Source organism: Haliaeetus leucocephalus, unplaced genomic scaffold, assembly GCF_000737465.1.
Source record: "Haliaeetus leucocephalus isolate CR32 unplaced genomic scaffold, Haliaeetus_leucocephalus-4.0 Scaffold162, whole genome shotgun sequence".
Classification (NCBI taxonomy): Eukaryota; Metazoa; Chordata; class Aves; order Accipitriformes; family Accipitridae; genus Haliaeetus; species Haliaeetus leucocephalus.
Window position 1 is genome coordinate 11176932 of NW_010972598.1, and position 25657 is coordinate 11202588.

At 40.7% G+C, this 25657-nt stretch overlaps 1 protein-coding gene across 1 annotated transcript in view; it reads right to left on the reverse strand.

Annotated features, from left to right (window-relative positions):
* Positions 1 to 16679, reverse strand: part of KCNU1 (potassium channel, subfamily U, member 1) — a 59009-nt gene extending 42330 nt beyond the window's left edge. The window contains exons 1-10 of the mRNA XM_010562980.1: positions 16665 to 16679; positions 8441 to 8557; positions 7488 to 7549; positions 5421 to 5511; positions 4526 to 4637; positions 3836 to 3911; positions 3308 to 3383; positions 2786 to 2956; positions 2260 to 2351; positions 1499 to 1609 (exon numbers count right to left, since the gene is read on the reverse strand). Of these exons, the coding sequence (XP_010561282.1) occupies positions 1499 to 1609; positions 2260 to 2351; positions 2786 to 2956; positions 3308 to 3383; positions 3836 to 3911; positions 4526 to 4637; positions 5421 to 5511; positions 7488 to 7549; positions 8441 to 8557; positions 16665 to 16679 (923 nt within the window). The remainder of the gene's footprint in view (positions 1 to 1498; positions 1610 to 2259; positions 2352 to 2785; positions 2957 to 3307; positions 3384 to 3835; positions 3912 to 4525; positions 4638 to 5420; positions 5512 to 7487; positions 7550 to 8440; positions 8558 to 16664) is intronic.
* Between the last annotated feature and the right edge of the window lie 8978 nt (positions 16680 to 25657).

Genomic DNA, 25657 nt, shown 5'->3' on the forward strand with positions numbered 1-25657 from the left:
GGGGGGGGGGGGGGGGGGGGGGGGAGCAAATCCATCAATCTCTCATAATTACATTCTCTGCAAGTCTCCATTTCTCAGAGAAGCTATTTGCCATAACTACTTGCTGTTTAAAAAAAGCTACAGGGATTTTGGCAGCTCAGTTAAAGTACATAGTTTAGATTTTAATGAAAACAAGCTTTTATAAAACTTAACAGTCATGGAAATGTTTCCTGGATTTTTCCTGTCTTCTGCTATTGTCATTAATTTTTCATGAGTATCATTCCACAGCCATCCATGCAACTCTAATTTTACAGCTCACTGTTACTCCACAAGAGTCAGGAAATGATACTTCCTAGGGTTTGATTCTGCATTCTCTTTTCAAATGAAACTGCTGAACTTCAACTTTCTCTCCAACTCAAGTGTTATTTTCCTATTCAATTTATGCAAACTGTATCTACCCAGGAACTTCTGTAACATTCTCTTCTACATGAGCTGTACAATACATTATCAAGATATTCCTACATTGATCCCAGTAATGAAGCATGCCCTGTAGGAAGGTATCCAATCTTGATTTAAAGACAGGAGTTGGAAAATCCACCCATTCCCTGAGCAGTTTGTTTCAGTGATTATTAATCACTTCTCACTTTCAAAAATGCATGCCTTGCTTCTTACTTGAGTTTGCTTGACTTTACGCTTTAGTTATTAGCTTTTGTTATGCCTATATTTTCCAGATTAAAGAAGATTTTTAAACTGGTTGTGAAGCTACGTAGGCACTTTAATTGAGCCAAACCCCCTATCCTCTTCCTGTTATGCTAAACAGACTGAAGTCTACATCTCTTCCTCTAAAGCACTTTTTCCTGTCTTTGAACTGTTCCTGTACCTCATTTCCATTCATCCTCAATTGAACAGCTCTCTCAAAATGTCATGGTATTTCAAAAGAGATGCTTATAACATTCTTCTCACCTCTTGCCCCACTTCTACTGCATTCCAAGGTAAAATCGTGTTTGTGCTCCCAGCAATCACCTCTCTCTGAAGGTTCTGCTTTCAGAAACATGTCTAATAGCTTCAGCTAGGCAGGAGGAGGGGATCTGACAGGACAGTTGAAATGCCTATTTTTGGCACATTAAAGTGGCTTCACTTTCCTCCCTTTGCCATATGCCAGCATGACCAAGTGGAAGTTACAAGTTTTCTCCCCAACATGAAAAAATGTATAAGAAATTGAGACAGCTGACAATTATTTGATTGCCAGATGTGGCAAGACTTAAAGTCAGGTATATCTGGCAAAGCTAGCTTACTATGGAACTTACAGGGAAACTTTTTTTTTTTCCCCCAGTTGATCACAACGGAAAACATTTTATCATGAACATTCCAGCATAAAAGCTTCATTGCTACAATTTGGTTTGTAACTCCTGTTAATTAGTTACACAGCATTGCTTTCCTTTACTTTCAAATCTCCTACATTTCCCCTAAGTGTTCAGGGAATCAAAGTCAAATATCTCAGAGAAATAAGGATACTTACTCTCCCAGAAAAAGGATTTCTGTGCAAACATTTCCCTTGTCCCGAAGCAAAAAGTCTCGTAGGAATGTAGTGACACTCTCCAGAGTGATATTACCACAGACAACAATATAGCTACAGGAAGAGATCAAGCAAGATTTATCACTTTGAAAATAGTAGAATGGTTGTTGCAAAGCTGACATTGTATGAAACTACACACCTGCTTGTAGTATATTAATCACAATAATGCAGAAGATAGCTTGTGACTTTGGTTTGATGGAAATTTCATCCATCGTGACTATGTACTTCGGGAGTTATTTTGGAAAGGAAGAGGAACTGTAAGTGTTAGAAGCAGTGAATTGTAGACATTCCAAAAACAGAGTCACAGAAGGAACTTTGTAAGACCTGGTTAAAGCCGTACCTGCCCAGTCCTGTGAGTGGCAACCCCCCCCCCCAACCCGAAACCCCTACAAAACCAAACCACACCTACAAAGACAAAAAACCACACCACCCCCACCAATTAAATAGGTCTCTTCAATCTCTAAGTTAGGCTATCATGTCAGCTACCTTCTCTTCCTTTGAAAATGAAGCCCATGCTGAAGAGTGCTGTCGACAAGACTTATCCAGACAGTCTTGAGGCAAGGATCAAACAAGAGTAAGTTTCAGGGTATCATTTAAATTACTACAGGAAGCTTTATTTAGCTTCTTATTTCTTCTGAGCTGGTTCCCAGCCTAGTCACTGACCTGATTTTTATTTTCCAAAGACAAACAGCAACGATACTTACTTTTTCCCACTCACCACTTCATAGGAGGACTTGTAATTTTTATGGCTTTCAACAATTTCCACAACTTCAGGGATAAAGTTTGCAAACAGTACCTAAGACATCAAGAAAAATCATCTTTCTCAGAGCCAATTCTGTCTCTCCTAACCATGATAAATTAATTTGTGAGAATTTAAATTATGTGGAACAACAAAAGAAATTTACTTCCGATTCCTAAAATCATTGGCAGGAATGTACAACTGTATGATGTAGTGACAATGGATTTATGCCATTGATACCTTGGATTAATTTTGTCTAGTATTTTGGCTTTAGCCAGTATTTGCAGCTGCAGGAAGAAATACTAGAAGCCCTGCCAGCTCTTAGAAAATTACTCTATAGCAATGCCAGTGAATAATTAATGTCAAAACTCTCTTTGCTCATAGATGTTTAATCCCTACCGCATCCCTGCTAAGATCAAATTTTTGGTGACACTGCTGTTCACTCTCTGTCCCCAGCTGCCATTTTCAGAAAAGAAATATAGGTTTCTTACCAAACCACCAATAATGAAGAAAATAATGAAGGTTCGACCCAATGTTGTTTGAACCACTACATCACCATAACCAACAGTGGACATAGTCATCATTACTAGGTACATGCATTTGAAATAGCTGAGGGACTGGGAATTTGCAGGCTGAACCCAAGGATCTCCATGGTTTTCTACCTGCCAAGGGGCAGGAAAAGAGAAAAGAAGAAAGAAGGTTAAATTGGTTTTGGTTTCCAGTCTATCTCCAATTCACAATTATTTCATTTAAAAATTAGCCCTATTTTACTTATTGCAGAAGTGATTCATTACCGGGGACGGAAGAGCAGGAAGGTATTGCATCAATGCAACCACATCTGATAACATACACAAGTAAAATACACTGACTTGAGTCATGCTTTGTCCTCGTACAACAAACTCATCCTCTCCCAAGAGAATGCTGCATTTGTTAGGAAAAAACATATACCCAAAGCTCACATGACAATACCAGTTTAAGGTGACAAGGAAGGATGTGTAGCTGATGATACATACCAGGTGAATAAATCCTGCAGCTGTGAGCCACGTGCTGATAAATATAGCAAAGAGCTTGGAGAGCTTGATTGAGTAACTGGAGATAGAAAGGGAAAATTCGCAGGACATTTAAAATGTAACGTACTTTGCCAGAGTTAAAATTTCCTACGCGACCCTACTCCACTCAACAAAACTCTTGTCTAGTAAGTGTAAGATTACATAAGAAGGAGTTACAATTAGAAAAATCTTCCTACATCCAGCCCTTTCTGTCATAGGCAACATGCCAAATAATCCCATTTTTGACATTTATCAATCTCTAAAACCTTTTAATATTTCTTGCATTTATGATTTCCACTCATCTCCCCACCAGCAGAGTTTCACTGAGCTGATAGTTATAAAATTTTTTCTAATTTCCAGTGCAACATTATTGATAGTACTTTTTTTCCATATGCAACACTAGTATTTTCTTTTATTACCCGAGTCAGCCAAAATACACACATCAGGGAGAATGTTAGGCTTCCAAGTGTACTCAGCAAGGCATTAACTTACTTGTTCTTTGTGATCCTGAGGAACTGCAGTATTCGTGGAAGTTCTAACAACCTAAGTGCTCTCAAAAAACGCAAACCTGCAGAAAAGTGACAAGTCAGAGGAGAAGAAAAAGTCTGTCTAGAAGTGGAGTGTTTCCACATATTCAGGTATGTTTAAATATGCCTGCTTTGTTTTCCACATATTTATAGTGGATCCTACCTCAAACTTGGTGACACTGCTCAGTATTCAGAGCCTTTATGTCACTGGATTTCCACCTATGTGCTCAAAGGAGGCCTTGAATTATGAGACAAAATAAGAACTGCAATTCCTTTGAGCTGTAACCTGAAGGCTTAAGTGACATACAGGTCCCCTAGACTATAGACCCCAGAGCATGCAAGAAAGCCATTCACAAAAATCAAGGTACCATCTTTGCTTCCCTGCTGGGTAACTCCTCATCCAGTTGGTCAAGTACAGTGATTGTTGAGATACTAAAAGCCAGGCAGACAGATAAAGAGAATGGAGACAGACTTGGGTAAATTACAAGTGCCTCAAAATTAAAGGAGTTTTTGCCAACAATGCATAATTTTGCTCCCAAAGAACTGTTTTCATACTGATGGTCAAAGCCTCTGCAAATCAAAATAAACTTGAAGGGAGTCTTGATGTAAGATGCAGGACAACATGGATGGAAAGCCATCTCCAAGTCTTACTTACCAAGCCAATTCCTCTTTAAATAATAGGAAACAAAAACCGGAGGGATCGTGAAGAAATCCACAAGAGAATTCAGCTCAAGCCAGAACCTCAGCTTGTCATCTGCTGCCACAAACTAAAGATGAATAACATCAAAAACTATCAATGCTGTGTGATCATGGGTCTCATCAGAGCAGGAAGGCAGCTCTCTGAGGAGACCCATTTTTGCAGTCTACTTCCTTCTCTATTGCTTTGGCTTCTGCAGACACCCCCTTAAACATTCCTGGTTTGTTTCAGAAAGGCTTGGGCTGGAGCCCCCAAAAAAACAAAATGGGCTGGACCCAAAGGTATAACCATGCTGTCTTTCTCTCCCTCTTTGTCACCTGCCCCTTTCATCTTTTTTCTAGGGTGTCTTTCTCCGTGGTACTGCAGTATCAGTAATAATGAATTATAAAACCAAAGGGCGGGCAAGACCCCATCCTCATTCCATCGATCTGTAACAGGAAATATCCTGTTTTCTAATTACTTAGACAAAAATTCTAATGTCAAAAGCTACAATCAAAATGTATTTCACACCAGTGAAACTAATGTCATTTTAACAACAGATGGCACGCAGCTATACAGTTTGTTCAAGAGAAGCTGAAGAGAGACCTGACTAATTCATTCAGTGGTTTAAAGACATGGAGAAAGACAGACAAGGCTAACGTGTGAGCTGAGAAATGCTGCAGAAATGCTAGAAATAACCAGATTCCAAAGGGAGAAAATAAAGTAATTACAAGAAAAGTTGAAAAACCAGAGTGGCTCAGAGTTAAGCTAAGGCAATCAAACATTATACTACAGAGCACCTGCTATCCACACAGGTAAACTACTCCCAAATATAGTTCATTTTTAACTCAACTTTCCCATAAAGTGCCCTTACCCGTAATCCAAAGTAAAGGAGGAAGAAAGCATTGAAGCCTGTATCTACATAGAGGATGCTGTCTGGAAAGGAGATCTTGAATTCCTCTGCTCTAAATGGGAAATAGGCATCACAGCCAGTGGAGGGAAGGGCAAAAAAAGAAAACAAAAAACAACAGAGTGGCTATAAAGTGACATTTGGTTTGGGTTTTTATTATAAAATAATCACTAAACCAAAATTTAAATGTATTCACAATTTTGTGTAATTTAAATCTCTACTTTCTCAGTGGGTTAGGCAGAATAAATCACTGCTAATAGCAGGTTATCATTAGCATTAGCAAGCATGTTAAAACATGATGTTATTTATCTATCATGCAAATATACTGGAAAGACTGGGTTTCATATATTTACAGAGTGCTTATGCAAATCTTTCTGTTGACTTCTTCAGGAAAACGGTTTCACCCTTCTCTTGTGGACCAGTGTAAGTATGCTCTTCTGTATTCAGCTTAGTCAGCAGAAGAGAGAGCTCCTGCAGCTGTTTCTCACTGAACCCCTTCTGAACATGTCCTTCTAACTGCCAAGGGAGTAGTTGAAGCATTGAGTAGTTTCCATCAAAGTCTGCCAGGTTAGCTAACAACACCAATTTAAATTTTCTAGGCCAGCCTCACTGACCTTGCATGAAATAAGCTTACAGAGCGCTCAAACAAAGTCTAACAGCACAGACTGATGCAAGTGGTAAAATCTGGCAGTAGAAAGCTGTGGGAATAAGCTTTTCCCACTGGTACCACCTGGTCCAACAACAGATGTTTGACTGCACCTGAAGAGATTACAGGCCACATTCACACACTTGCTTGCTGACATATTGCCTACACCAGGCTGACAGCAAGTTAGGTACATCAATTATGAGCCATGTGAGGCACCTCTTCCTCCACCCATGCAGGAGATACTTTGAAAGCAGAAACACAACAAAGTGAACTAGTCCCATAGGTCAGTCCAGGCGAACATCTACTCTCACCTACAGGTGTAACACTATTCATGGAAAGAACTCTGTATAAATAGGATTAACTGCCTGTATATTCCTTAAAAAAACCTACTCTTTCCCTTCTGAAGCTATTCCTAGATGTTTGTCAGATTTATAATGTCTTGGGATTAAACATAATATTGGATTGCTCTTGATGTGTAATTCTGCTTCTCAGGTTTACCTCTGCTGACTGAATTCAGTTGAGTGTTCCACAGCTTTTATATTCTTTCATTTTATAATTCCATTTTATTTTTTCCAGTGCTGTGCACTAGTCCAAGCAAAGAACTGAGAACAATGCTCTCGTGTATTAAATCAAAGGGGTTTACATATTAATATCTTTTTTACCCCAAGCACATTCTACAAAATATATGTATTCAGGTGAAGACTGGTAGAGGATACAGTGTGCTTTCCTACTCAGCCTCATTATTTTATTCCCATCAAATTGTTTACCAAAAGCTGGATTTTATAGAAGAGCCCCATTCCCATTTAGGTACCAAAAATAAATGCCCAGACTTTCAAAAGAGCTTTGGGTAGTGCGTGGTCTAGCATTCTCTAAACATTGCAATAGCAACAGCCAGGCTTTGAATGCTTTTGAAAATGTCTGTACCAAAACGGGTGCCAGTCCCTTTTCAAAAGCTGTAGGATTTGGACATCTGTCCCTCAGTTCTTCTGAAAATCCACCCTTGAAGGTATACACACAAAAACCTTACATACAGTGAAACTTCAACAGCTGTAACAGAAGATAGAAACCACAGTTTTTCCTTTCTGGATGCATTGTGTAGTTCCACGCACTACTCAGGTTGCTGCTATCATGCAGTTATGCCCAAGGTATGCTCTTCTGGCATCTGTAGTCCCTGTAGAGTATTGGCATCTTAAAGGAAGGGGGGAGTATGTACCTGATGACAACCCATGGAGCTCAAAGGGGCCTGTCACATATCAGTGCCCATAGGCTCCTCTGGCTCATATCTGTGGCCACAAACCAGCTCTTAGAAAACAAATCAGCTTGGCAATTTGTTTCTACAGTTTGTTTAAACAAGCTTTTTGGATAAACATCAGTCATCTACTTACTCAGCAAGATTGACAAAATAAATGATAAGAGCACCAATATTCAGAAGAAACACGAGTATCACCTGAAAACATAGGCATCAAAGAGGATGTTATGAGGTTTACTGTGGTAGTAACACAGCTTCCATCTATAACAAGCACACATCTTAAACATCACTTTTTCTGTTTTTCTATGACTCACAGGAGAGGCGGAAGGAACAAAATTCAGTTACCTACACTCTGCAGCAATCCCAAGACAGAGATTTTAGTTAGGCATATGCACAATGAACCAAAATCATAACCAATATAAGTCAACGCTATCATGTTAATTTACTACTGATGAGGGCTTGATGCAGCTGACCACGTTACTCCAGTTCCCTGGTTGTCATTTTGAAAGGCCAGGGAATCAAACCCATGTGACTAGTTGTTCATTCACTTCCAGCCACCAAAATCGAATATACAAAAGAATGCTCAGATTAAAAAAAAAATAGCCAGTTAAGTTCCATTGAGATGTGTCATTGGCATATCCTTTTTTGGTAGATAAAGACAGCACTCTCAATCCTTTGGACATGCAGTTAAAATAGCGAAAATGATTACCATCAATACTGTTATAATCAGTTCCCATTGAAAGAGTAAGCCACCAAGCAAGCCATCAGGACTGAATCACTCAGAAGTGATTCAGTTACCCAGAAGACAGAGATTGTGTAGCCAGATGCAGCAGTCTGGGAAACATCAGGTGATAAGTTTCAGTCATTTTATATAACTTTTCCTGCTTAGGAACCTTCCAAATCATCTTCTGAGGCCAAACATTTATATCAGGAAAAAGCATGATCTAGATCGTATCAACTGCAAAACTCATATATACTTGTTTTATATATGTAAGACATGCTTGCGTTTTCACTTGATGTCCTCAAAAGAACAGATATGCCTCACCACCTGCGTTAGAAGAGGAAACCTGTGCTAACCAATCTACTTACCAGTACACACCCCATAGATGTTTGAGCTGATAGCATCATTTCTACCTGCGTAGAGAAGACTCTTATCCAGTAGACAGAACTTTGTTTCCTTTTGTGTGGCCACCAGACATCTTTGTCCTGACAGAGAAGCAAACAGAATGTTAACCTTGGCTTTGCCAGACACTGTTTCCCAAGACGGCTAAAGCCAACACATTCAGCCACCACCAAATCTGAATGGGGATTGAAAGTAAGAGACGGGTGGAATATATTTTCCTTCAGCTAAGCTACTAAAAGCTTCAGAAAGCCTTATCTTCCTGGAATTCACTGAGGGCATGCTGTGCAGACACATAGTGTGATACACAGATGCAGTCTCATTTCTTCCCTACTGGTTACACCAATGAATGTTGATTCACATCACCTTAAAGTGATTGCCTCATAACCTGAGTCTGAAAGGAAGAGTGTGTTCTGTTGCTAATAACACCTCTCTACTAGTCTCCCCACCCTTCCCCATCTTATGCCAGGTGTGAATTCATTTTCTTAGTTTTGATCACGTAAAACGTTCCCTAGCATATACCCTGGAATAGCTCGGTTCCAGTGTTCTGTTTTAACATGGCCTGTTACCTCTTTTAATGTATGCCAGTAACAGCCCCAGGTAAGACTTAGATTTACTGTACAGCTTCAGCTAATTCTGATCAGCTTTTGCAATGAGGTAGGATTCTGTCCTTCTTGCAGCTACAGTTATTAATAACTGTAACAAATAAGTAACACAGATTATTCAATGATAGAAAACCTGTAAACACCTATCAGGAAAAAAAAAAAACCAAACCCAAAAAAACCCAGACCAATGCTGCTTGTAATGTGAGATACTGTGCTGGCCTCTCTTCTTTTACACTGAGTTTCCCAAGCACCAGAATCTGTAAAGAGTAACACTTAAGAACAAAACCCCACCTCTACTCAGCAGTCAAAAGAACAGCAGACAATCAGATTAATTTAACATTTTGGCCAACAGAGATGCCTACAGTTTGCCAGCAGCACAGGTGTTCCCTTCATTTTCTGACCACACAATCCAGGTAAGCTGATGAGTATGTCAAGCCCTCCCTCGGAAGTGGTAGAGTGAAACGGCCTGCAACAGTTGTTGGAGGCAACATGAAGCGACACAAGGAAAGAGCTCTTGAGTCCTGCAAATGACATTGTAATTAGGTACATAAGTGACCTGGATATGTCATAAGAACCATCCTGCGTGATATCCTTGGGAGCTACTAACACCTTCTCAAAAATTCCACAATGCACACAGGGAGGACCAGAGTCAAAAGATCATAGATCTTTTGGTGGTGGATTTGTTTTCAGCACGCTTAATCCCACCCTTGTCCAGTCTGTTCGGACCATGTGAAAAAGGCTATTCTAAAATACTGAAAAACAACTTAAGACAATTTTTCCAATAGTTGCAGTTTACAGAGTGGGGAGCTTATGGTCTTGAGAGACAGCCTGACCATGTACATGTATTCCTCATTTCTGTTATGAATTCTGCCTTCGTGTTTAAATATCTGTGTGTATGAGATACTGTGTATTTGCACATATTAGCTTGTGTGTTTAAGAATCAGAGGTTGTATGCAAATGTGGATTGAAAAGCAAGCATTACAGTGCTCTTACGTGCATCTGTGTTTACATGCATATGTAGGTGCTGAGGTTTCAGTATACATACGTTTGTGCAGCTAGTAATATCTACATGGGTAAAAACTATCTTGTCCCCTCCTCTTAGAAGGGGAAAGACAGGAACATCTAAAAGCACTAACCTGCTAAAGTAATCAACTCAAAGATAAAAGTATACCAAACTTTCCCTGAACATGCCATGTTCAGTGCACTATAACAGAAGATACTTTCTTAGTACTTCTTCCATACTGAATCTAATTCTTGCATTCTCACATCAACACGCAAAATATGAGCCATTTCAGAAAGATTTTGCCCTTACCTTTTTCATCCAGATCTTCTGTATGCTGAAACCATAAGCATACCTAGCCAATCTGAAAGCCAATATGGTAAACAGGCCCCCCAAGAAAACAAACAAAGATGGTATAATAAAAGCGAACTGAAAAGACAGTGCACAGGTGAGGCTGAATTTCCCTGCCATATTAGGAATCACTTTGTTCTGCCTTCTTCCTCCTCAGCTTCCTTAACTGCTTGGTCCTGACCTTCTAGAATACTCATTGCTCTTGTGACATTGCAGTGACCTCAGTGCCAGTCCTATGCATCATGTCAGCACTAGTCAGACTGACAGGCTGGGATACTGAGAGGGGGGACTCCCTCTGCAATGGAAGGATTTGAATGGGAGTTCTGATTTAGAACTATATCTTTTTAGTGACATTACCAAGGTACTTTCTCTCTGGAATACCTAAGTTTATAAAGCTGGCTCTCACTGTATAAACATAAGTTGCTTAGTAGAGACCTGTGAAGTCTCACGCACAGTACTCAAGACTCATCCACTCAGATCCCATTTCATGCTTCCTTTCAAGAACTGCAACAGGCACATACTGCAGTACCCCCTTGGGAATCTCTACTCAGCTTTTGGATTGAGTCCTTCTACTGCTCAAAACCAAACACAAGCAAGATGCCCTGGCACTGAAAGAGTAGATGTGATGATAAGAGCTGCAACAGTGATACAATAGAATAAGTAAAATAAGACTGGTCAGATCAGTCAGACCAAAGACACACTTAGCCTGGTATTTTGTCCCTGTAATTACCCAGTTGTCAGTGGTGAAATACAGCATGACCTTTCCCCTGCTGTCTTCATTTCACTGGATCACCCTCTTTCTTTTTCTAGTTTACTAAACTTTTCAATCAGAAGAATTTTAACAAGCTAAGTCAGAGTTTCTAATGATACAAAAATAACCAAGCTGGGATAAATGTGCTCACATGCCCACAGGTGGCAGCATTTCCTTGGAGTTAGGCTACCTTTGCATACCAGTATGTAAAATCAATTTCCTCCCCAGCATCACTGCAGCCTTGGACACAGAGAAAAACAAAGCAGAACAGCCCAGCAAGCCATCTCCCAGAAACTGCCCAGTAAAAGCAACAGCTCATATTGCACCATGCAGGCCTAGCTGTCCCATCCACAGCTGGTGGGGTTGCAATGTGATCAGATGCCACCGGTTCACACAGTATTTTTCCCCTTTTCTATTGAAACAGAATGTCATCAAAAGCTTTAGGTCTAGTCAAGAGTTTTGAAGTCTTTTATGAGCACTGCAGATGAATAATGCAATCAGACTCTCGTTCATGCAATCAGGACAGCTGAGTATAGAAGTAGTGATTTTGCCTGAATTGGGAAAAACATGTGCCCAGGAAAAAAAAAGAAAAAAAAACAGAAAAAGAATGGTGATATAACAGCCCAGCAAATAGTTGGAGGGGAAGCAAAGAATATGTTACTGTAGCCTTTAAATACAGCAATATTTAATGTCTGCCCTCCCCTTTCCTCCCTTGCTGAGCATCAGAGAGGACTATGAGTGACTGGAACCAGTAGGGTGTTTTGAATGGTAAGGGTGGTCCCGGGGACAGCCTCTCAGCTGACAAGAGTCATTACTTCTGTTTTCATGGGGACTAATATGACAAAATTGCAATCAGCTCATCTAGGGCTCCAGGGTGCCTGAGATAAGGACAGAAAGAATTTTAAGTAAGTTCCCAAAGGGAGAAGGGGTGGGAGGGTGGGGTGGAGAAAAGAAGGTTCATTCTCCCTGAGAACTAAGGACAGCAGTAACATCTCCCTCACTCTGCAAATACCCCCACTTCAGTAATGAAGTGTTTACCTGCAGGACTTTAGTCTGGGGACAGGAATTCACCCAGATGACAAAGGGAAGTGACACCAGTCAGTGCAATTTATGCTCCCCATCTCATGCTTCCTTAACACATTTCTTCCATCTGGTCCCTGCTCCATCTCAAATCTTCCTGTGGTGCAAGCTCTTCTCTCAATTTCTCCCCTCCGCTGCTGTAAGGAGGTTTTGACTGAAGGTGGCAGCCTTTGCCCATTCATTGTTGTTGAGCCGAGACTGGAACCAAATCGGCTCACTGTAACTCCCAGTTGATTTCTCAGTCCAGCTGTCCCCAGAGCAGAAACAGGTCGTTCACAAATCACAGCCACTCACCATGAGTACGGAGCTGCAAAAAGAAAGCGATTTATTAGCATGCAGTAGCACACTTCCCTGTCTTTGCAGTGACAGATACATAATCCAGGAAAGGGAGTGTGCAACAGAGCAGACTTCTGTTTTCTTTAGTTTGAGTAAATTTAGGTTAGGCTGCACTGATGCATACATTTGGAATTAAATACAGAGTGGAAATCCACCAGGAGGCATCACGTACTGCTCATTTCTGGTGCAAAAATAGCGTTACGTATACTCAGAATGCTTTATGAACGTGAGGATGTCAACACCTGTCTCCTGACAGGAAATAGCTCAGTGCTATCAATATTTACAGGCAGGAAAACTGAATGAGAAAAACTAAGGCCCCAGAGAAATTCAGGAGGATACCAGGAACCCGATTTCATAATTTCCTGGCAGAGAAGTCTGTGTTTTAAGCTGCTCCCCTTCTGCAGCCACACTGCTGCAACATGGCAGCACGATGCTCAGCTGCTGTCTCTAAGAGGAACATTCAAGTATCCACTGTGACACATCATTTATAGTTTAGTCTCTAATCAGTAGAATAAAATAATGCTTTTCATCAGAGAGCATTACAGATCTCCTAATATAGGCTCGTGTTCTGGATTTTCCTAATTTGTTACTCTGATGGTAAATTCTTCCAATGGCTAATTATCTTACCCTGAAAACATATGTACTTTTTCTCCAACTCTTGTGCTAGCTCCAGCTTCCAATGAAAGCTGAATCCTGACCTTCCAGCCAAATTCCACTGCATATTTTTCTGCTGGCTAGTGGAGCCATCTATTCTAAGAAGTCATCTTCCCTGTATTTGTGCTTGTACCTTGTGATGGAGTCTCCTCTTTATTTCCTCTTTGATAGCCTAAATAGATCAAGCTTCTTACATCTTTCACTAGAAAGATGTTTCCCAGACTGTGAATCATTTATATGGCTCTTTTATGAACCCTTCCAATTTTTCAGTATCTTCTTTGATCTGCAGACACCAGACCCAGAATCACTATCCCAGTGAAGATCTGGTTAATGGGGGTGGATGGAGTGGTAAGCTTATTACATTAGATCTGTGAAAAGAAAGATTTGATTTTAATGTGCACCAGTTTGACTCAGAGGAAAGAAGGATAACAGAGGCATTGAATTGGGGAGACATTTCCTGAAAGGATTAAACTTCTGTCTGGGTAATGAGAACATCCACAGTCACATTAAACCGGATTAAAGAGAAAGATAAATTCTGCTGCTTCAGAGCATAAACCAATAGCTGGTGGGGACTACAAATAAATGTCTCCTTTGAGTAGATTCTTCTATAATTGTTCACTGTGGAGAGAGCTTACATCTCCACTGAAGCAGCTGGCACCAGCAGACCCAGAACACTGGGATAAATGGGGCTAGAGGAGATCGCCAATCTTTCTATTATGTGGAGACACACACACACAGATTGAAGAGACAAAGGGTTTGCACTTAAAGATTAAATCCTTATGTCATCTCTCTCTGCTTCCAAACCTATCTAGGTGAGAAGGCTAACAAATTAAACTAAGAAACATGTATTACAGCCTGCATTCCCCCAGCCTCCTTCCCACTGCAATCTCTATTTGGGATGGAAGTGAATATATGTGCATGAATGCAAGTGTCCTCTTATGCCTGCTTGGTAAATAGTTCCCTCTTTTACAGTGCTCTGAACCTTCCAGGTGCAAAATAAAACAGATTGGTCTGGAATTTGGAAGGAAATGAGCCAGGCTGCTTGCTCCAGGCTTCCAATTTAATAAACATGCATCTATATCTAATGGACAGTCTGTCACTTCCCTTTAATAGAAATCACCTGCTCCTCTAATAATCATTAAACAAATTGACAGCACAATAGCCAAGTCCTCTCATCTTAATGCCACCTGCAGCAAGAGTAAAATAATCCACTAACATCTTTTCAGAAAGGCCATTATTCTGCCTAATATGAATGCACATACACACACTCCATGTGACATAGAATCAAACATGTCCATGAAGAGAATAAATTGCATAAGAATTCTCTTTATTTATATAATGCATGTATTTTATTAGTAAGATCACTTCTCATTTTCTCATGATGAGGATAATAATCTCTCATGCCTCCTGCAGTGCTTTCCTCTGTCACAGCCAGACCCTGAGCAGCTTTATAGGCACCATCAGGCTGGATGACCAGACATGCCTGCATCTACATCTGAAATGCAGCTGCTTTCCTAACTCAGAGCTTTCAGGCCAGGGTATGCTAACACTGCTGAGACCTAGAAAGTTTTTAAAGTCCCCTTTTAGGAGGGATTAGAATTGCTCTCCTATACATCCTTGTCTAGTTGTGGCAAGATCACAATGGTATTGAGACTTCTGACACTTAACTGTAGAGCTCTCCTAAGGCCCAGGATGACAACTTTGCATACAAGCAAAAAACAAAAAAATACTTCAGGGTTAGATGGAACCCCTCAACAGATAATTCTGCATGCCTGAACACCAGAGGGGCTGTGTGGAGCCTTCCTTGGTCTTCAGAGACAGTTAAGCATTCAAGGAGTATCACAGTCCTTGCATGGAATTTGCCATTTGTCAGTCTCTAAAGGATGGTCTTTGAGCTCAGCCAGTACATGCAGTGTTTTTGACACAGCCAGATGTATCTCATGCCATAAAATTCTACATTAGTACATGTAAGGTCACTTGAGCCTTATCAAACTTCAAACAGGACTCCACCTTTATTTGTTGAAATCACATTCCATATCCACAGACTGGTTATGGGCACACCTTAGGGTCACAATAAGGGGAAGAAAAAATTAAAAAAAGAAATCAGACAATGAACTTCAGTATGACAAATTCAGACCCATTGGTGGTGCAGCAAGCATGGGGGGACAAGAGCTTGCTCTTGGACTTGTTTGTCCCTTTGACTTCTGCATTTTGTCAGCATTCTCAGATGCCTGTCTCAAGCACCCGTTTGTCTCTCATTCTCCCTCCCCACACACTGCTTTCAAATACAGCCCATCAGTCTCAAAGTTCTGCTTGCTATTGGCCATCAAAAGCTTTCTCATCCACAGCATTCATTACTGAGGGATACTTGAGTTTAATGAAGAATTCTTTTAACAACCTTATGCAACCAGTTCGAGTGTCTCAATCACGCTGACTTGGAAGTCATGTTGTACCTTATGGGGCCTCTCATGTCTGACCAGAGTACAAAAAAATATACTGGGAGAAAAGACCATGTGCCAAGGGGACAGTGACAGTTTGGCACCAGAGCACTTCACAGGCCATGCCCTGAGGGACACCTCGCAAAGCCTGGGACAAGCTGTTCTATAAAGGCAGGTGTACAGAAAAGTCTTACCTATTTGCTAGTAGCTAGAATACCCTAGGGAATCCCAAAATGCCCTTCAAGAAACCTCTGTATCTAGCCACATGGTTCTTGCAGTGTAGGAAGCACCTCAGGAGATACTATCTTTTCACGGCAGCCCATTCCGAGATTCTACTCCCCAAGCTGCTAACATGCACCATGCAGCACAACTAAGAGCTCATCTGTGTACTAAACAGGACACTTTCACTAGCTCTCCTTCATGTGCAGAAGCTGTTCTGCGATTCCTGTTCAGAGGTAAATTCACCACTGTGCTGCAACTATTTTCTGGCAGTTGTGCACAAAAGCTTTACAGTGAATTACTCTCAGCTTAAAGCAGAATCAACTGTCCTTCGCAATTCTCCCTCTGTGGGGGAGTATCCACACACACAAGTATTCAAGAGAAATCAAGGACATAGCAGGACTGGATCTACTCCAGGGTAATTCCCAGATTTAACAAACCTCATGGGGCTACTGATCATCTAATGTATAATATGGGAGTTAGGATGGAGGATGCAACTGAGAAGTCTGAAATGGGTTGTACAGGGATAAATTGGGCCCTTGCTGTTTGTCTGGTCCTTATCTCCAGAGTACAAGAGCATATCAGTCATTTGCAGAGTTCTCTTCACAGCATGCCTGTGTGGGAGGGAAACTGCACATCCCCATTTTCCAAACAGGGAGGTGAAACAAAAGGAGTAGCACATGATTCTTCTGTTCCTCCCCAAAGTCAAGCAGGAGGTCTGCAGGTGAATGGAACTGAAACTCTATCTCCTAAGCTTACCAGTCTTTCAGCCATCTTTCCTAGCAGTGACAAACTGCCCTGCAATCAAACTTGCATTGCAGAAATCTCAGCTAGGCTGATGGCATCTCAACGCATCTCTTTTTACCAAAGACTTCTTTTTAGGGGGTTCCTACTTCTAGTATCAGTTTGAGGCCTGATCCTTGCTCACTTCATTACAAGGTACCAATGTACACTAAGAGGTATGATTACACTCCACACATCCACTGAAGCTAATTTCAATGGTGATGTAGGTGCAAATTAAAACTCTGAGGTCTCCATGGAGTATTCTCCATTCCTGTCTCTCCTCATGACCATCTAGCCTACGTTTGGAGACCAAATACTGCCAGCTTAATTTAAAATATAAAAGTTTTAGAACATTCCCATATTTACAGCAACAGGAAATACAGAGATAAAAGAAAACAAGCATCTCAAGATTTCTCTGATTAAATACTAGTTTTGTTACTGCCAGAAGTAAAACCCACTATTTATACTGATGAAGAATTCTGACAGTATTTCTCTTTTATCGAACAAAAACTGAACTGCAAGCAGCTGGAGATTCTTCTATGTCTATTCACTACTGGCAAATCCAGGAATGGAAGCCAGAACTACTGACACCCATTGCCTTGCAAGTATCATCACCATTTACTCCTTCACTGTCAAGAACTGCATTTACTGAGGTGCTGTAAGCATGGGTGACTAGAAACCTGCTGCTATGGATCCTAAACCCTGAAAATAAGGAATGCTCCTGACAGGTACCATGACCAACCAAGTACATGTTCACTCATCACATATAAAGGTCCACCTACATGTGCAGATTCAGGAAGGGTCAGAACATAATGACTTGTCTTCATTATAAGTCACGTGATTTGTCACAGCCAACTCTATTGCTGGATGCAAACATGCTTTTGTAGCACACAAACCAAGGACACCTCCTGGCCATAAAAGACCCAATGTAACACATCAGTATCACATACTGATTATGACCCACAGAGAGATTCATGTCTCACAAAAGCAGGCACCATGCAGTACTTGCTTGTCCTCCGTTTCAGCTCTAGTAAACAAAGCTCCAATTCAACCAACAACCTGGAATCAGACAAGCCCTTCTTCAGATATAGTCCAGTTGTCCCTTCAGGGAGAAGTTGGAGGAAGGGGTAGCTGCAAGCAGGAACAAGAAGGGGAAGGCCTGCACAGCCATCAGTTCCTTCGTGTTTAAAAAAATCTCCTGCAGATTAAGATGCTTCTGTGTTTAAGTATCTCCAGTTTAGAGTAAATTACTCCCATTGAAACCTCTCAGCAATCAAAGTTAACAGAATGAGCATCATCATCACCAAGATGGAGTGGAGTGGGAAAGGGCAGAAGGGCAGTCACATTCAGAATCAGATCTCAATCCACATGTACATGGAAGTCTGAAAAACAGTGCCACAAAACATTATATTGTAACCCCTATTATTTCACCCATGTTCCTCTTTGACCCTGCCTGGCCAAGAAGCAACTTATTAAGTAACAATACTCTACAAGTCTTGGGATTGCAAAATCCATCAGTAACTGCAGCCAGTTAGATTTAGCAGCCAGCCCCACTGCTTTTCCTGCGCATACCCTTCTATTGCTTGTGCAGAGGAATCAGGAAAAGTACAGAGGCTTTTAGAGACAATGGCTGTGATACACATTCACACAGACTTGCTTGAGCAGAATCACATCTGCTGATTACTGCAGAGGACACCTCCAAGGGACATTAAGAAAACTGATTTTTTAAAAATTTTTTTTGTCAAGCTTCTTAAATACTTCAGCCTGGGAACCAAGATCCATGTTCCAGATCCTCAGCAAGCACAAAGATGTACAATTCAGTTAATTTTGAGAGTCACAGGTATGGAGACAAACTGACCCAGCAGCAGAGACTGCAGCTATATAATTTCATTAATAGATTTTTTTCGTCTAGAATGCTAAAGAGCAGGTGTTTGACATCAAGCTTACTGCTTGGGTCAGTCCTTATTTTAAACATCTCTTCTCTGCTCCTGAGATACTGGTGCAGATATTCAAAGGGGTCTAATACAGCAAGATGCTCACAATAACACATCAGTGGGAACTGCGCTCTTAGCCCACTCAGGTGTATTTCCAAAGGTGAACCATAATGCTATGGGGAGTTTCAATGTTTGCGTAGAGGACTGAGGACACACGTAATGGTTCTTCTTGCTACATGTGCTGATGTTATGATCAAAGTAGTTTGCACTGGATATTGGTTATTCTAACCAAAGTACATTAGACAGACAAAGATTAACATGCCTAAATGATACATGTGTTCTAATTAGAGAATGTAATCACCTCAGGCTTGATCATTATTGCTCCATTTATGTTTATCATTTCAGCTGCATTAAGGTCTCCGGCAGTTCTTTTATCTAACTTTTCTATTCAAGGACATCAGGTTTTTAATCATTAAACACCTTAAACACTATTTTTCAGAAATCTTTGAAGAATAATTATTTTACCAGTATAAACTGTATATCACTGAAGGTTGTTTTAAAAACCTCTCATCTCCAGCTGCTGCACTTATGTCAACAGATCTCTTTGGAAATCAGACTGTGGGAAAGTAGCTCAGAAAACAAAGAAAAAATGTTTTGTCATTCTCCCTCTATTTCTTCATCCGTTTTGTTCTGTTGGAAGATTTCCAACTCAACTATAGGATCTGTCAAAGTATCAGCATTGTCAGAGCCAAGGGGATTTTCATTTGAGGCTGAGCCCTCAGGGGCAGTATTGCCCCTGACTTGGGGCTGCCTGACAACTGGAACTCAGTCCTTCTGATTTAGCTTAATGTTTCTTCTCACACCTTTCTGCATACATCCAAGTTTTCCCCTCTATGTAGACCAACCACCTGTAAAAAAAAAAGAATTAAAATTGCCACATTATTTGCCTTCCAAAAGTCCTCTTTTGCAGTATTAGTGATATGCAGAGACACGTTCAGGAAGAGTTGGCATAACTTTTTGCACATTCACTGATAAGTGCATGTATTATGTGGTTAGCTTCATATGATTCTGCAGAATGCATAAATCTGGCTCTGAATATAAAAATAGCCTACTATCAATCCTTCTGTAGTGGGAAATGTAGATTCACTGGTGCAAGCAGAGGGAGCACTGGCAAAACTTTATAGCTGCTTCCATAAAGCTGTCAGCAGTGAAAACAGGCTGGTTTTTAAGCTCAGGGAACAAAGACCATATCGGCACCAAGTCTTACAGCAGGAATACTGATGAGAACCCACAGCCAGAGGTTTGTGGCTACCACAAGGAAACACAGATGTAGACCTTTGAGCTCTGTACCAGTGTGATTCCATCAAGTTGTTAAAAGTGACTGTAACTCTTCTGAATGCATCTACAAAGGGTAACGTTTCCTTTTCTCTGCAATTCTCTCAAAATACATTATGAGTCCCTACTATGGCTGCCTACCAGATATATATTCTGGACATAATTATTTAGAATTCTACAAAATAATGGCCTGATGTTGCACCTCGTGCCTCCCTCCATGATTATTTTGCTGGTGTGCCCGTAAAACCAAAATCTCAAGAGTATGTTAGTTCAAGGATCACTAGTTTAGAGTTCTTTTCAGAAACATGGCCTTTCAGAATCAGCAAAGCTGGAAAGGAAGCTTAACTAACACATTGTTCTTAATATGGTGGTTAAGAAAAACTCTAAATCACAGCTCATATTGATACAAAACCAGTTAACCTCATGAATGTGAGAACTTAGCAGAAAAGAAAGGAGAGTCACGGTTCTTTGTGCATCTGCTTCTGTTGGGCTTCTCATCAAGAGTTTTACTGATTAAAATAGACTTTGGTAAATTCTGTTGCTTATTACATTTCATCCCAAAACTTCTAAAAGGATCGTTGTCTGTCAGTCCTATCAAGAAACTGGCTATTTTCATTAAGAGTACCAGCAATCATATCTTTCTTCTGTTTTCAGCCAGGACTGAAAGCCAAAACATCCAATGGGGTTCGATGGGCCAGCTGCTTTCATGATTCACACCCTCAGTGCATGACAAGAATATATGCCATAAAAAGTACAATAGTAAACTACAAACTTATTCTCGTAGGATTTTTATAGCTTTAAGTTTTCAACCAAATGTTTCTTGAATGCTTTGCATATATTCAATCTGAATGATATCCTGGTGTCAAACCTGTGATCTATCCCTTAAGGAACAAAGATAAGACAGAAACATACATTAATTTCACATATGCAGTGTACACACACTATACATCACATATATAATGTGCTCCAACAGTAGGAGCCCAGCAAAGATCAAGAAAAGAAAGGTTTCTAAAGCAGACAAAAAACATCTGAAACTGTTGCAGCCCAGAAGGACTCACCAAAGTGACTCCAGCATCCTTTCCACAATTGCTTCACTTTGCCACACAAAGCATCGCTGGCAAGAACAAGGACAGGCCCATAGGTAGCCAGCTAATCTCTTTTACAGGCCCTTATTAGTTGCAGCTCAGCTGACACCTGCCCCTCACACCTCAACCTAATTTGATAGCATTGATTTACATTAGCAAGTGGGTATGCTTCCTATTGTTCACCATTTATCTTCTTTTCAATAACCCTAATTACTAGTTAATCTTTTTATTTCATTTATAGTGTAAAACAAAAAAAAAAAAAAAAAAGGAGAGGGAAGTCTGTTGCCACTTGAATACGACACAGGTAGGGGCTGAAGACCTGTACATCCTTGACTCTACCATGGAACCTTGTTTTTAGATCTCTTGTCTTACAGATTTGTAAACACAGTTATAGTCCACAAATTTGGCTATTTGCAAGATTAAAAACTAGAAGTTCCCAATTTTGAGCCAAATGACCTTCTCAGGAGTAAAAACTGAATCAAATTGTCCAGACTATATTTAGTAATTAGAGGCTCAAAATAACTTTAGGACACTATTAACCACGTGCACTTTGTTCCCCTTTTGATCACTCAGAGAATTGGTGTGATAACTCTGCACAGCAAAATGAAAAGTGCATGGGCATTCCCAAGCTTCAACTCCCGTCTCTTAACTGACAGCAAAGTGACAGTGAATGTGCAATAATTCAATATAAACATTATGAAAAAATGTAAACATTACTGGCCCAAACGCATTTTTTATGCAGTTCACAGAAGACTGGATCCAAAGCCCTTTGAAATTCATATGAAATACTTTCAGAATCTGTTTGAACATCATCAGGTTGCACTGCTGTGGTTTCCCTGTAACATGGCATGTATACTTTTTGCACATGAATACCAGTAATTCAGAATAAAAGCAGCAACACATGTTTTGAGACTGTGCCCCAGACACAGAAATCAGTCAGTTAGTAAAAGGCAGAAGGCTCTTCCTCCCAACTGGCAGCTTTTACCAAGACAAGTAATCACTCTGGAGGACATAATTTTTTGTATCTAGAAAGATAAAAACCCCACAATGCACTGCATAACATTCTTTGCTACCCATTGTGCCTACATATGTTCTTTTCCCAGTCTGGACAGGTAGCTACCAGATCTGGAGAAGTTACTTTATCTACCATTCCTTGACTTCCCATCTCTTCTCTCTTGCTAGGGGTTACCATCTCTTCAGATGTATTATCAGAGCATTTGTTTTTCTGATCTGTTTCTGTTCCAATTGAGACAGGTCAGACAGATCTACTACTAAAACAAACCAGCTCTTTTGTTCAAGAAGGCCTAAAGAGCACTGCTGTGAGGAAGAGGTAGCTTTCCACTAAAGGCAGTGGTATCCTTCACTGGTACAGTGCTCTGCAGCCTTAGGCAACCTCTGCATTAAACTAGCAGGAGCAAAACAGACTGTCCCACCTTGCCTCCAGGCAGGAAGTGCTTGTTTTATTATTACCAGGTGTGATGGAAAAGGACTTAACTGCAAGGTTCAAGCAAACAACTTACTTGAACTTCACTTACAGACTTAACACGCCACTATTGCAGGTTTTACAGATACAATGGAGGAATGCACAACTGCAATTTTTTAAAGCAAGAGTAGTACATTACAACCACAAGCGATTCACAGACAACCACAAGCACACACACGTTTACAAACTTAAAGCATAAACAATATTCACTTACCCCTCCAGGTAAGGGCTTTCAATCCCAGGGAAGTTACCTCGACCGGCGTCCTGATCAAGGGGGGGGAAGGGTTTCCTTCACAAGCCAACTGTATAGTTGGAGAAGTGACTCCCCCATTTCCAACCTGAATCTTAGAGTTTTTATCCCCTGACTTGTGGAATGGTGTGTATGACTATGTCTGAGTGGATTATGATATATGCCTAAATGGATTATGTATATCTGAGTGGAGTTTCCCCTTATCTTTCCTTTGTTGGTCTGTGATTGTTTGAATACACAAGGTTGTCATTTGAAACTGAAGCTGAAACCCTCCAGGCTTTGGGTTTTTTTACCTTGCTTCCTCAGGAACTGAATAGTGGTTGGACTGAAACTCAGGGCATACTATTTGTTAAGGGATTTCAAGGCTCAGTTCAGGTTTTGGTTCTTTGAATGGTGCAGCCACTGCCCTGTTTACTTTAGGGTTTATCAGACAACCCAGGGCTAAGCTGTCTACACAGCTCCCCGTGAGTCATCTCTGCAGAGAGACAGGGCCTCAAGGCAACCTGATGCTGGTCACTTTTGTAACCCCCCATGAGTTGCCTGTGTGCACTAGGCACGGTGAAACTCATTTGTGAACTATCAGCCGGACAATCCATACACCAGGGCTCAGCAATATTCAGTAGTATTTGCCCTGCATAAAGCTGGCACTTTATCCCTCCAGGACAGTAGCACCACTCAAAGGGGCCAACAACTTTGTAGCTGCAAGAAACGGGAATGCATTTTTTTAAGGAGTCTAATGGCTAGAAAGCCCCAGAACTGTTATATCATCTGCAAGACTGTTAAGAAGTAATCCTGCAAACCATTCACTGTAAGGCAGATCACTGACTGCCTGTAGTGGAAATTACATCACCCAGACATGGGCTAACACACAATACTATACTTCCAGCCAAGAATTTTCTCTATTATTAGAAAATCAATTACTTCTTTCAGTCTGGACTGCAAATATTGGAGGTGACTAAGTATCCTGTGATCTTTTTCACTCATAAACTTCTCCCTCTATAGTAGGCGTACCACAGAGGTGGTAATAAAATTTTTATGTAGTGGTTCATGCACATTTCAATACTACTCTCCTACAATTGAGCCTGGTGAATGCAAAACAAATTTAAATCAAGATAAAAGCCCAGGCAGATGCTATCCATATTGTTAACTGCTTGTCATAGGTAGAGATGTATTTTGTATCCTTTGGGAATGGCACCTGTCATTTTTTCTCACTGTAAAGCTGTAACATTTATTGTCTCTGAGCAGGAGCTGCAAGGTATTCCACTTGGATGATATGCGTGCAAGAATGGAGTCTGGTGGTTTATAGTTTACTTTCTTGTACTTCTCCCTCCTTTTCTCCCCAGTAACACACAAATTCTCTGCCCTTATTTTTTTATCTTCATTGTTATAATTAAGGGGTCTGACTCAAAATCCACTGTAGTCAGCACAGATCTTTCCACTGGCTTTAGAAAGATTTGGAGCAAGTGCTAACAATCTTGTTGGATCCCTTGTGAAATCTACAATGATACCTTTAAGACTTTAAGGCAGCTTTTGGAGGCAAAGGTAAAAATATACATTTCCTATTGAAACAGGCAAGGGGTGGCCCTGCAAGAATCATAGGTACAAATATGTATTTTTAGATATCTATGCTTCCCCCCTCCCTGCCCCCCTTCATAGTTTCACCAAAAATCTTGGTGAAAAACCTTGGACATTGGGGTTAGAGGTTGAAACATGCTAACAAAAAACCTGTCCACTCCAAACCAAATGACAACAGAAAACATTTCTTAGGCATAGGGAGCTTTTTGGCCCAAGAGCTGTTTTCTATTCCACTAAGAAGCTCAAGCATTTATTGCTTTAACTGTCTTTCCCTTATTTATGAAGGTAAGGGGTATTCTGAATGTTGAGTTTACACAGAATAAATGACTAAGGGACATCATCAGTCCCACTGTCCAAGCAAACCAAAGAACATGTAATGGAGTTAGTTTTGTCAGCACATGAAACCTCCCACCAGCCTAGGGAGGAATCCATGTCATGCTGAAGTCTGTTTCAGGTCCTCACCTTAAGACACAATTTAGTGGTTGAACAGAAAAATAATCAATAGCTGAGAACAAGGCAACATCAGCTGTAATCCTCAGTTACTTCTGTCAGACATATAAGAACTCCCCATATTATATCACACCTTAGTATATCATACAGAGGTGAACCCTCATCACTTTCCTTCATGGCTTTGTGTGTGTTGGACTCTGCGTTAAGTAGACAGCCGAGCACGTGGCAGTCTAATAGCTTGCTTTAAGCTCTGTCACGTTTCAGGCATGCAAACTGATTCCATTTGAAACTCATATGGCCAAGCAGCCCCATGAGATGCTCTGCTGAGCCTGAACATCTTTTCACAAGCAGTACGGTGGTTAGAACTGACAACTATTAGAAAAAAACCCAAGCAGCATGAGAAAGACAAGTCAAAAAAACAGCCTAAGCTAACTAGGAAAAACTCAAGTGTGTCCCACAGAAATTCAAATTCCTATGTTTGCACCACAGAGGATTTCAGAGGTGCAGGAATAAAAGTTACGGTGCTGTTACCGCTGTAGAGAGACTCACCATTGTCCTAACAGCAGGATACGGAGGGTACAGGTGGCAGGATTAGTCCAGCTGAGTATCTGTGCATTTATTTCTATTACTACTCTATTTCTCTCATTTTCTTCTCCCCTCCATTGCAGTTTTCAAAGTACAGTTTAGCACAAGCCCTTCCAGAAACGAAAGTCAGAACTAAGGTACGCTGTCAACAGCATGTTCGTGATGGGATGAATTAGTACCTTTAGGGCAGAAGAAAGAAGAAATATTTCATGTCAAAATAGCTGACCCAAGATAGCTGCTTTAATGTAAAATCCCAGCAAGAAGCATGCTTT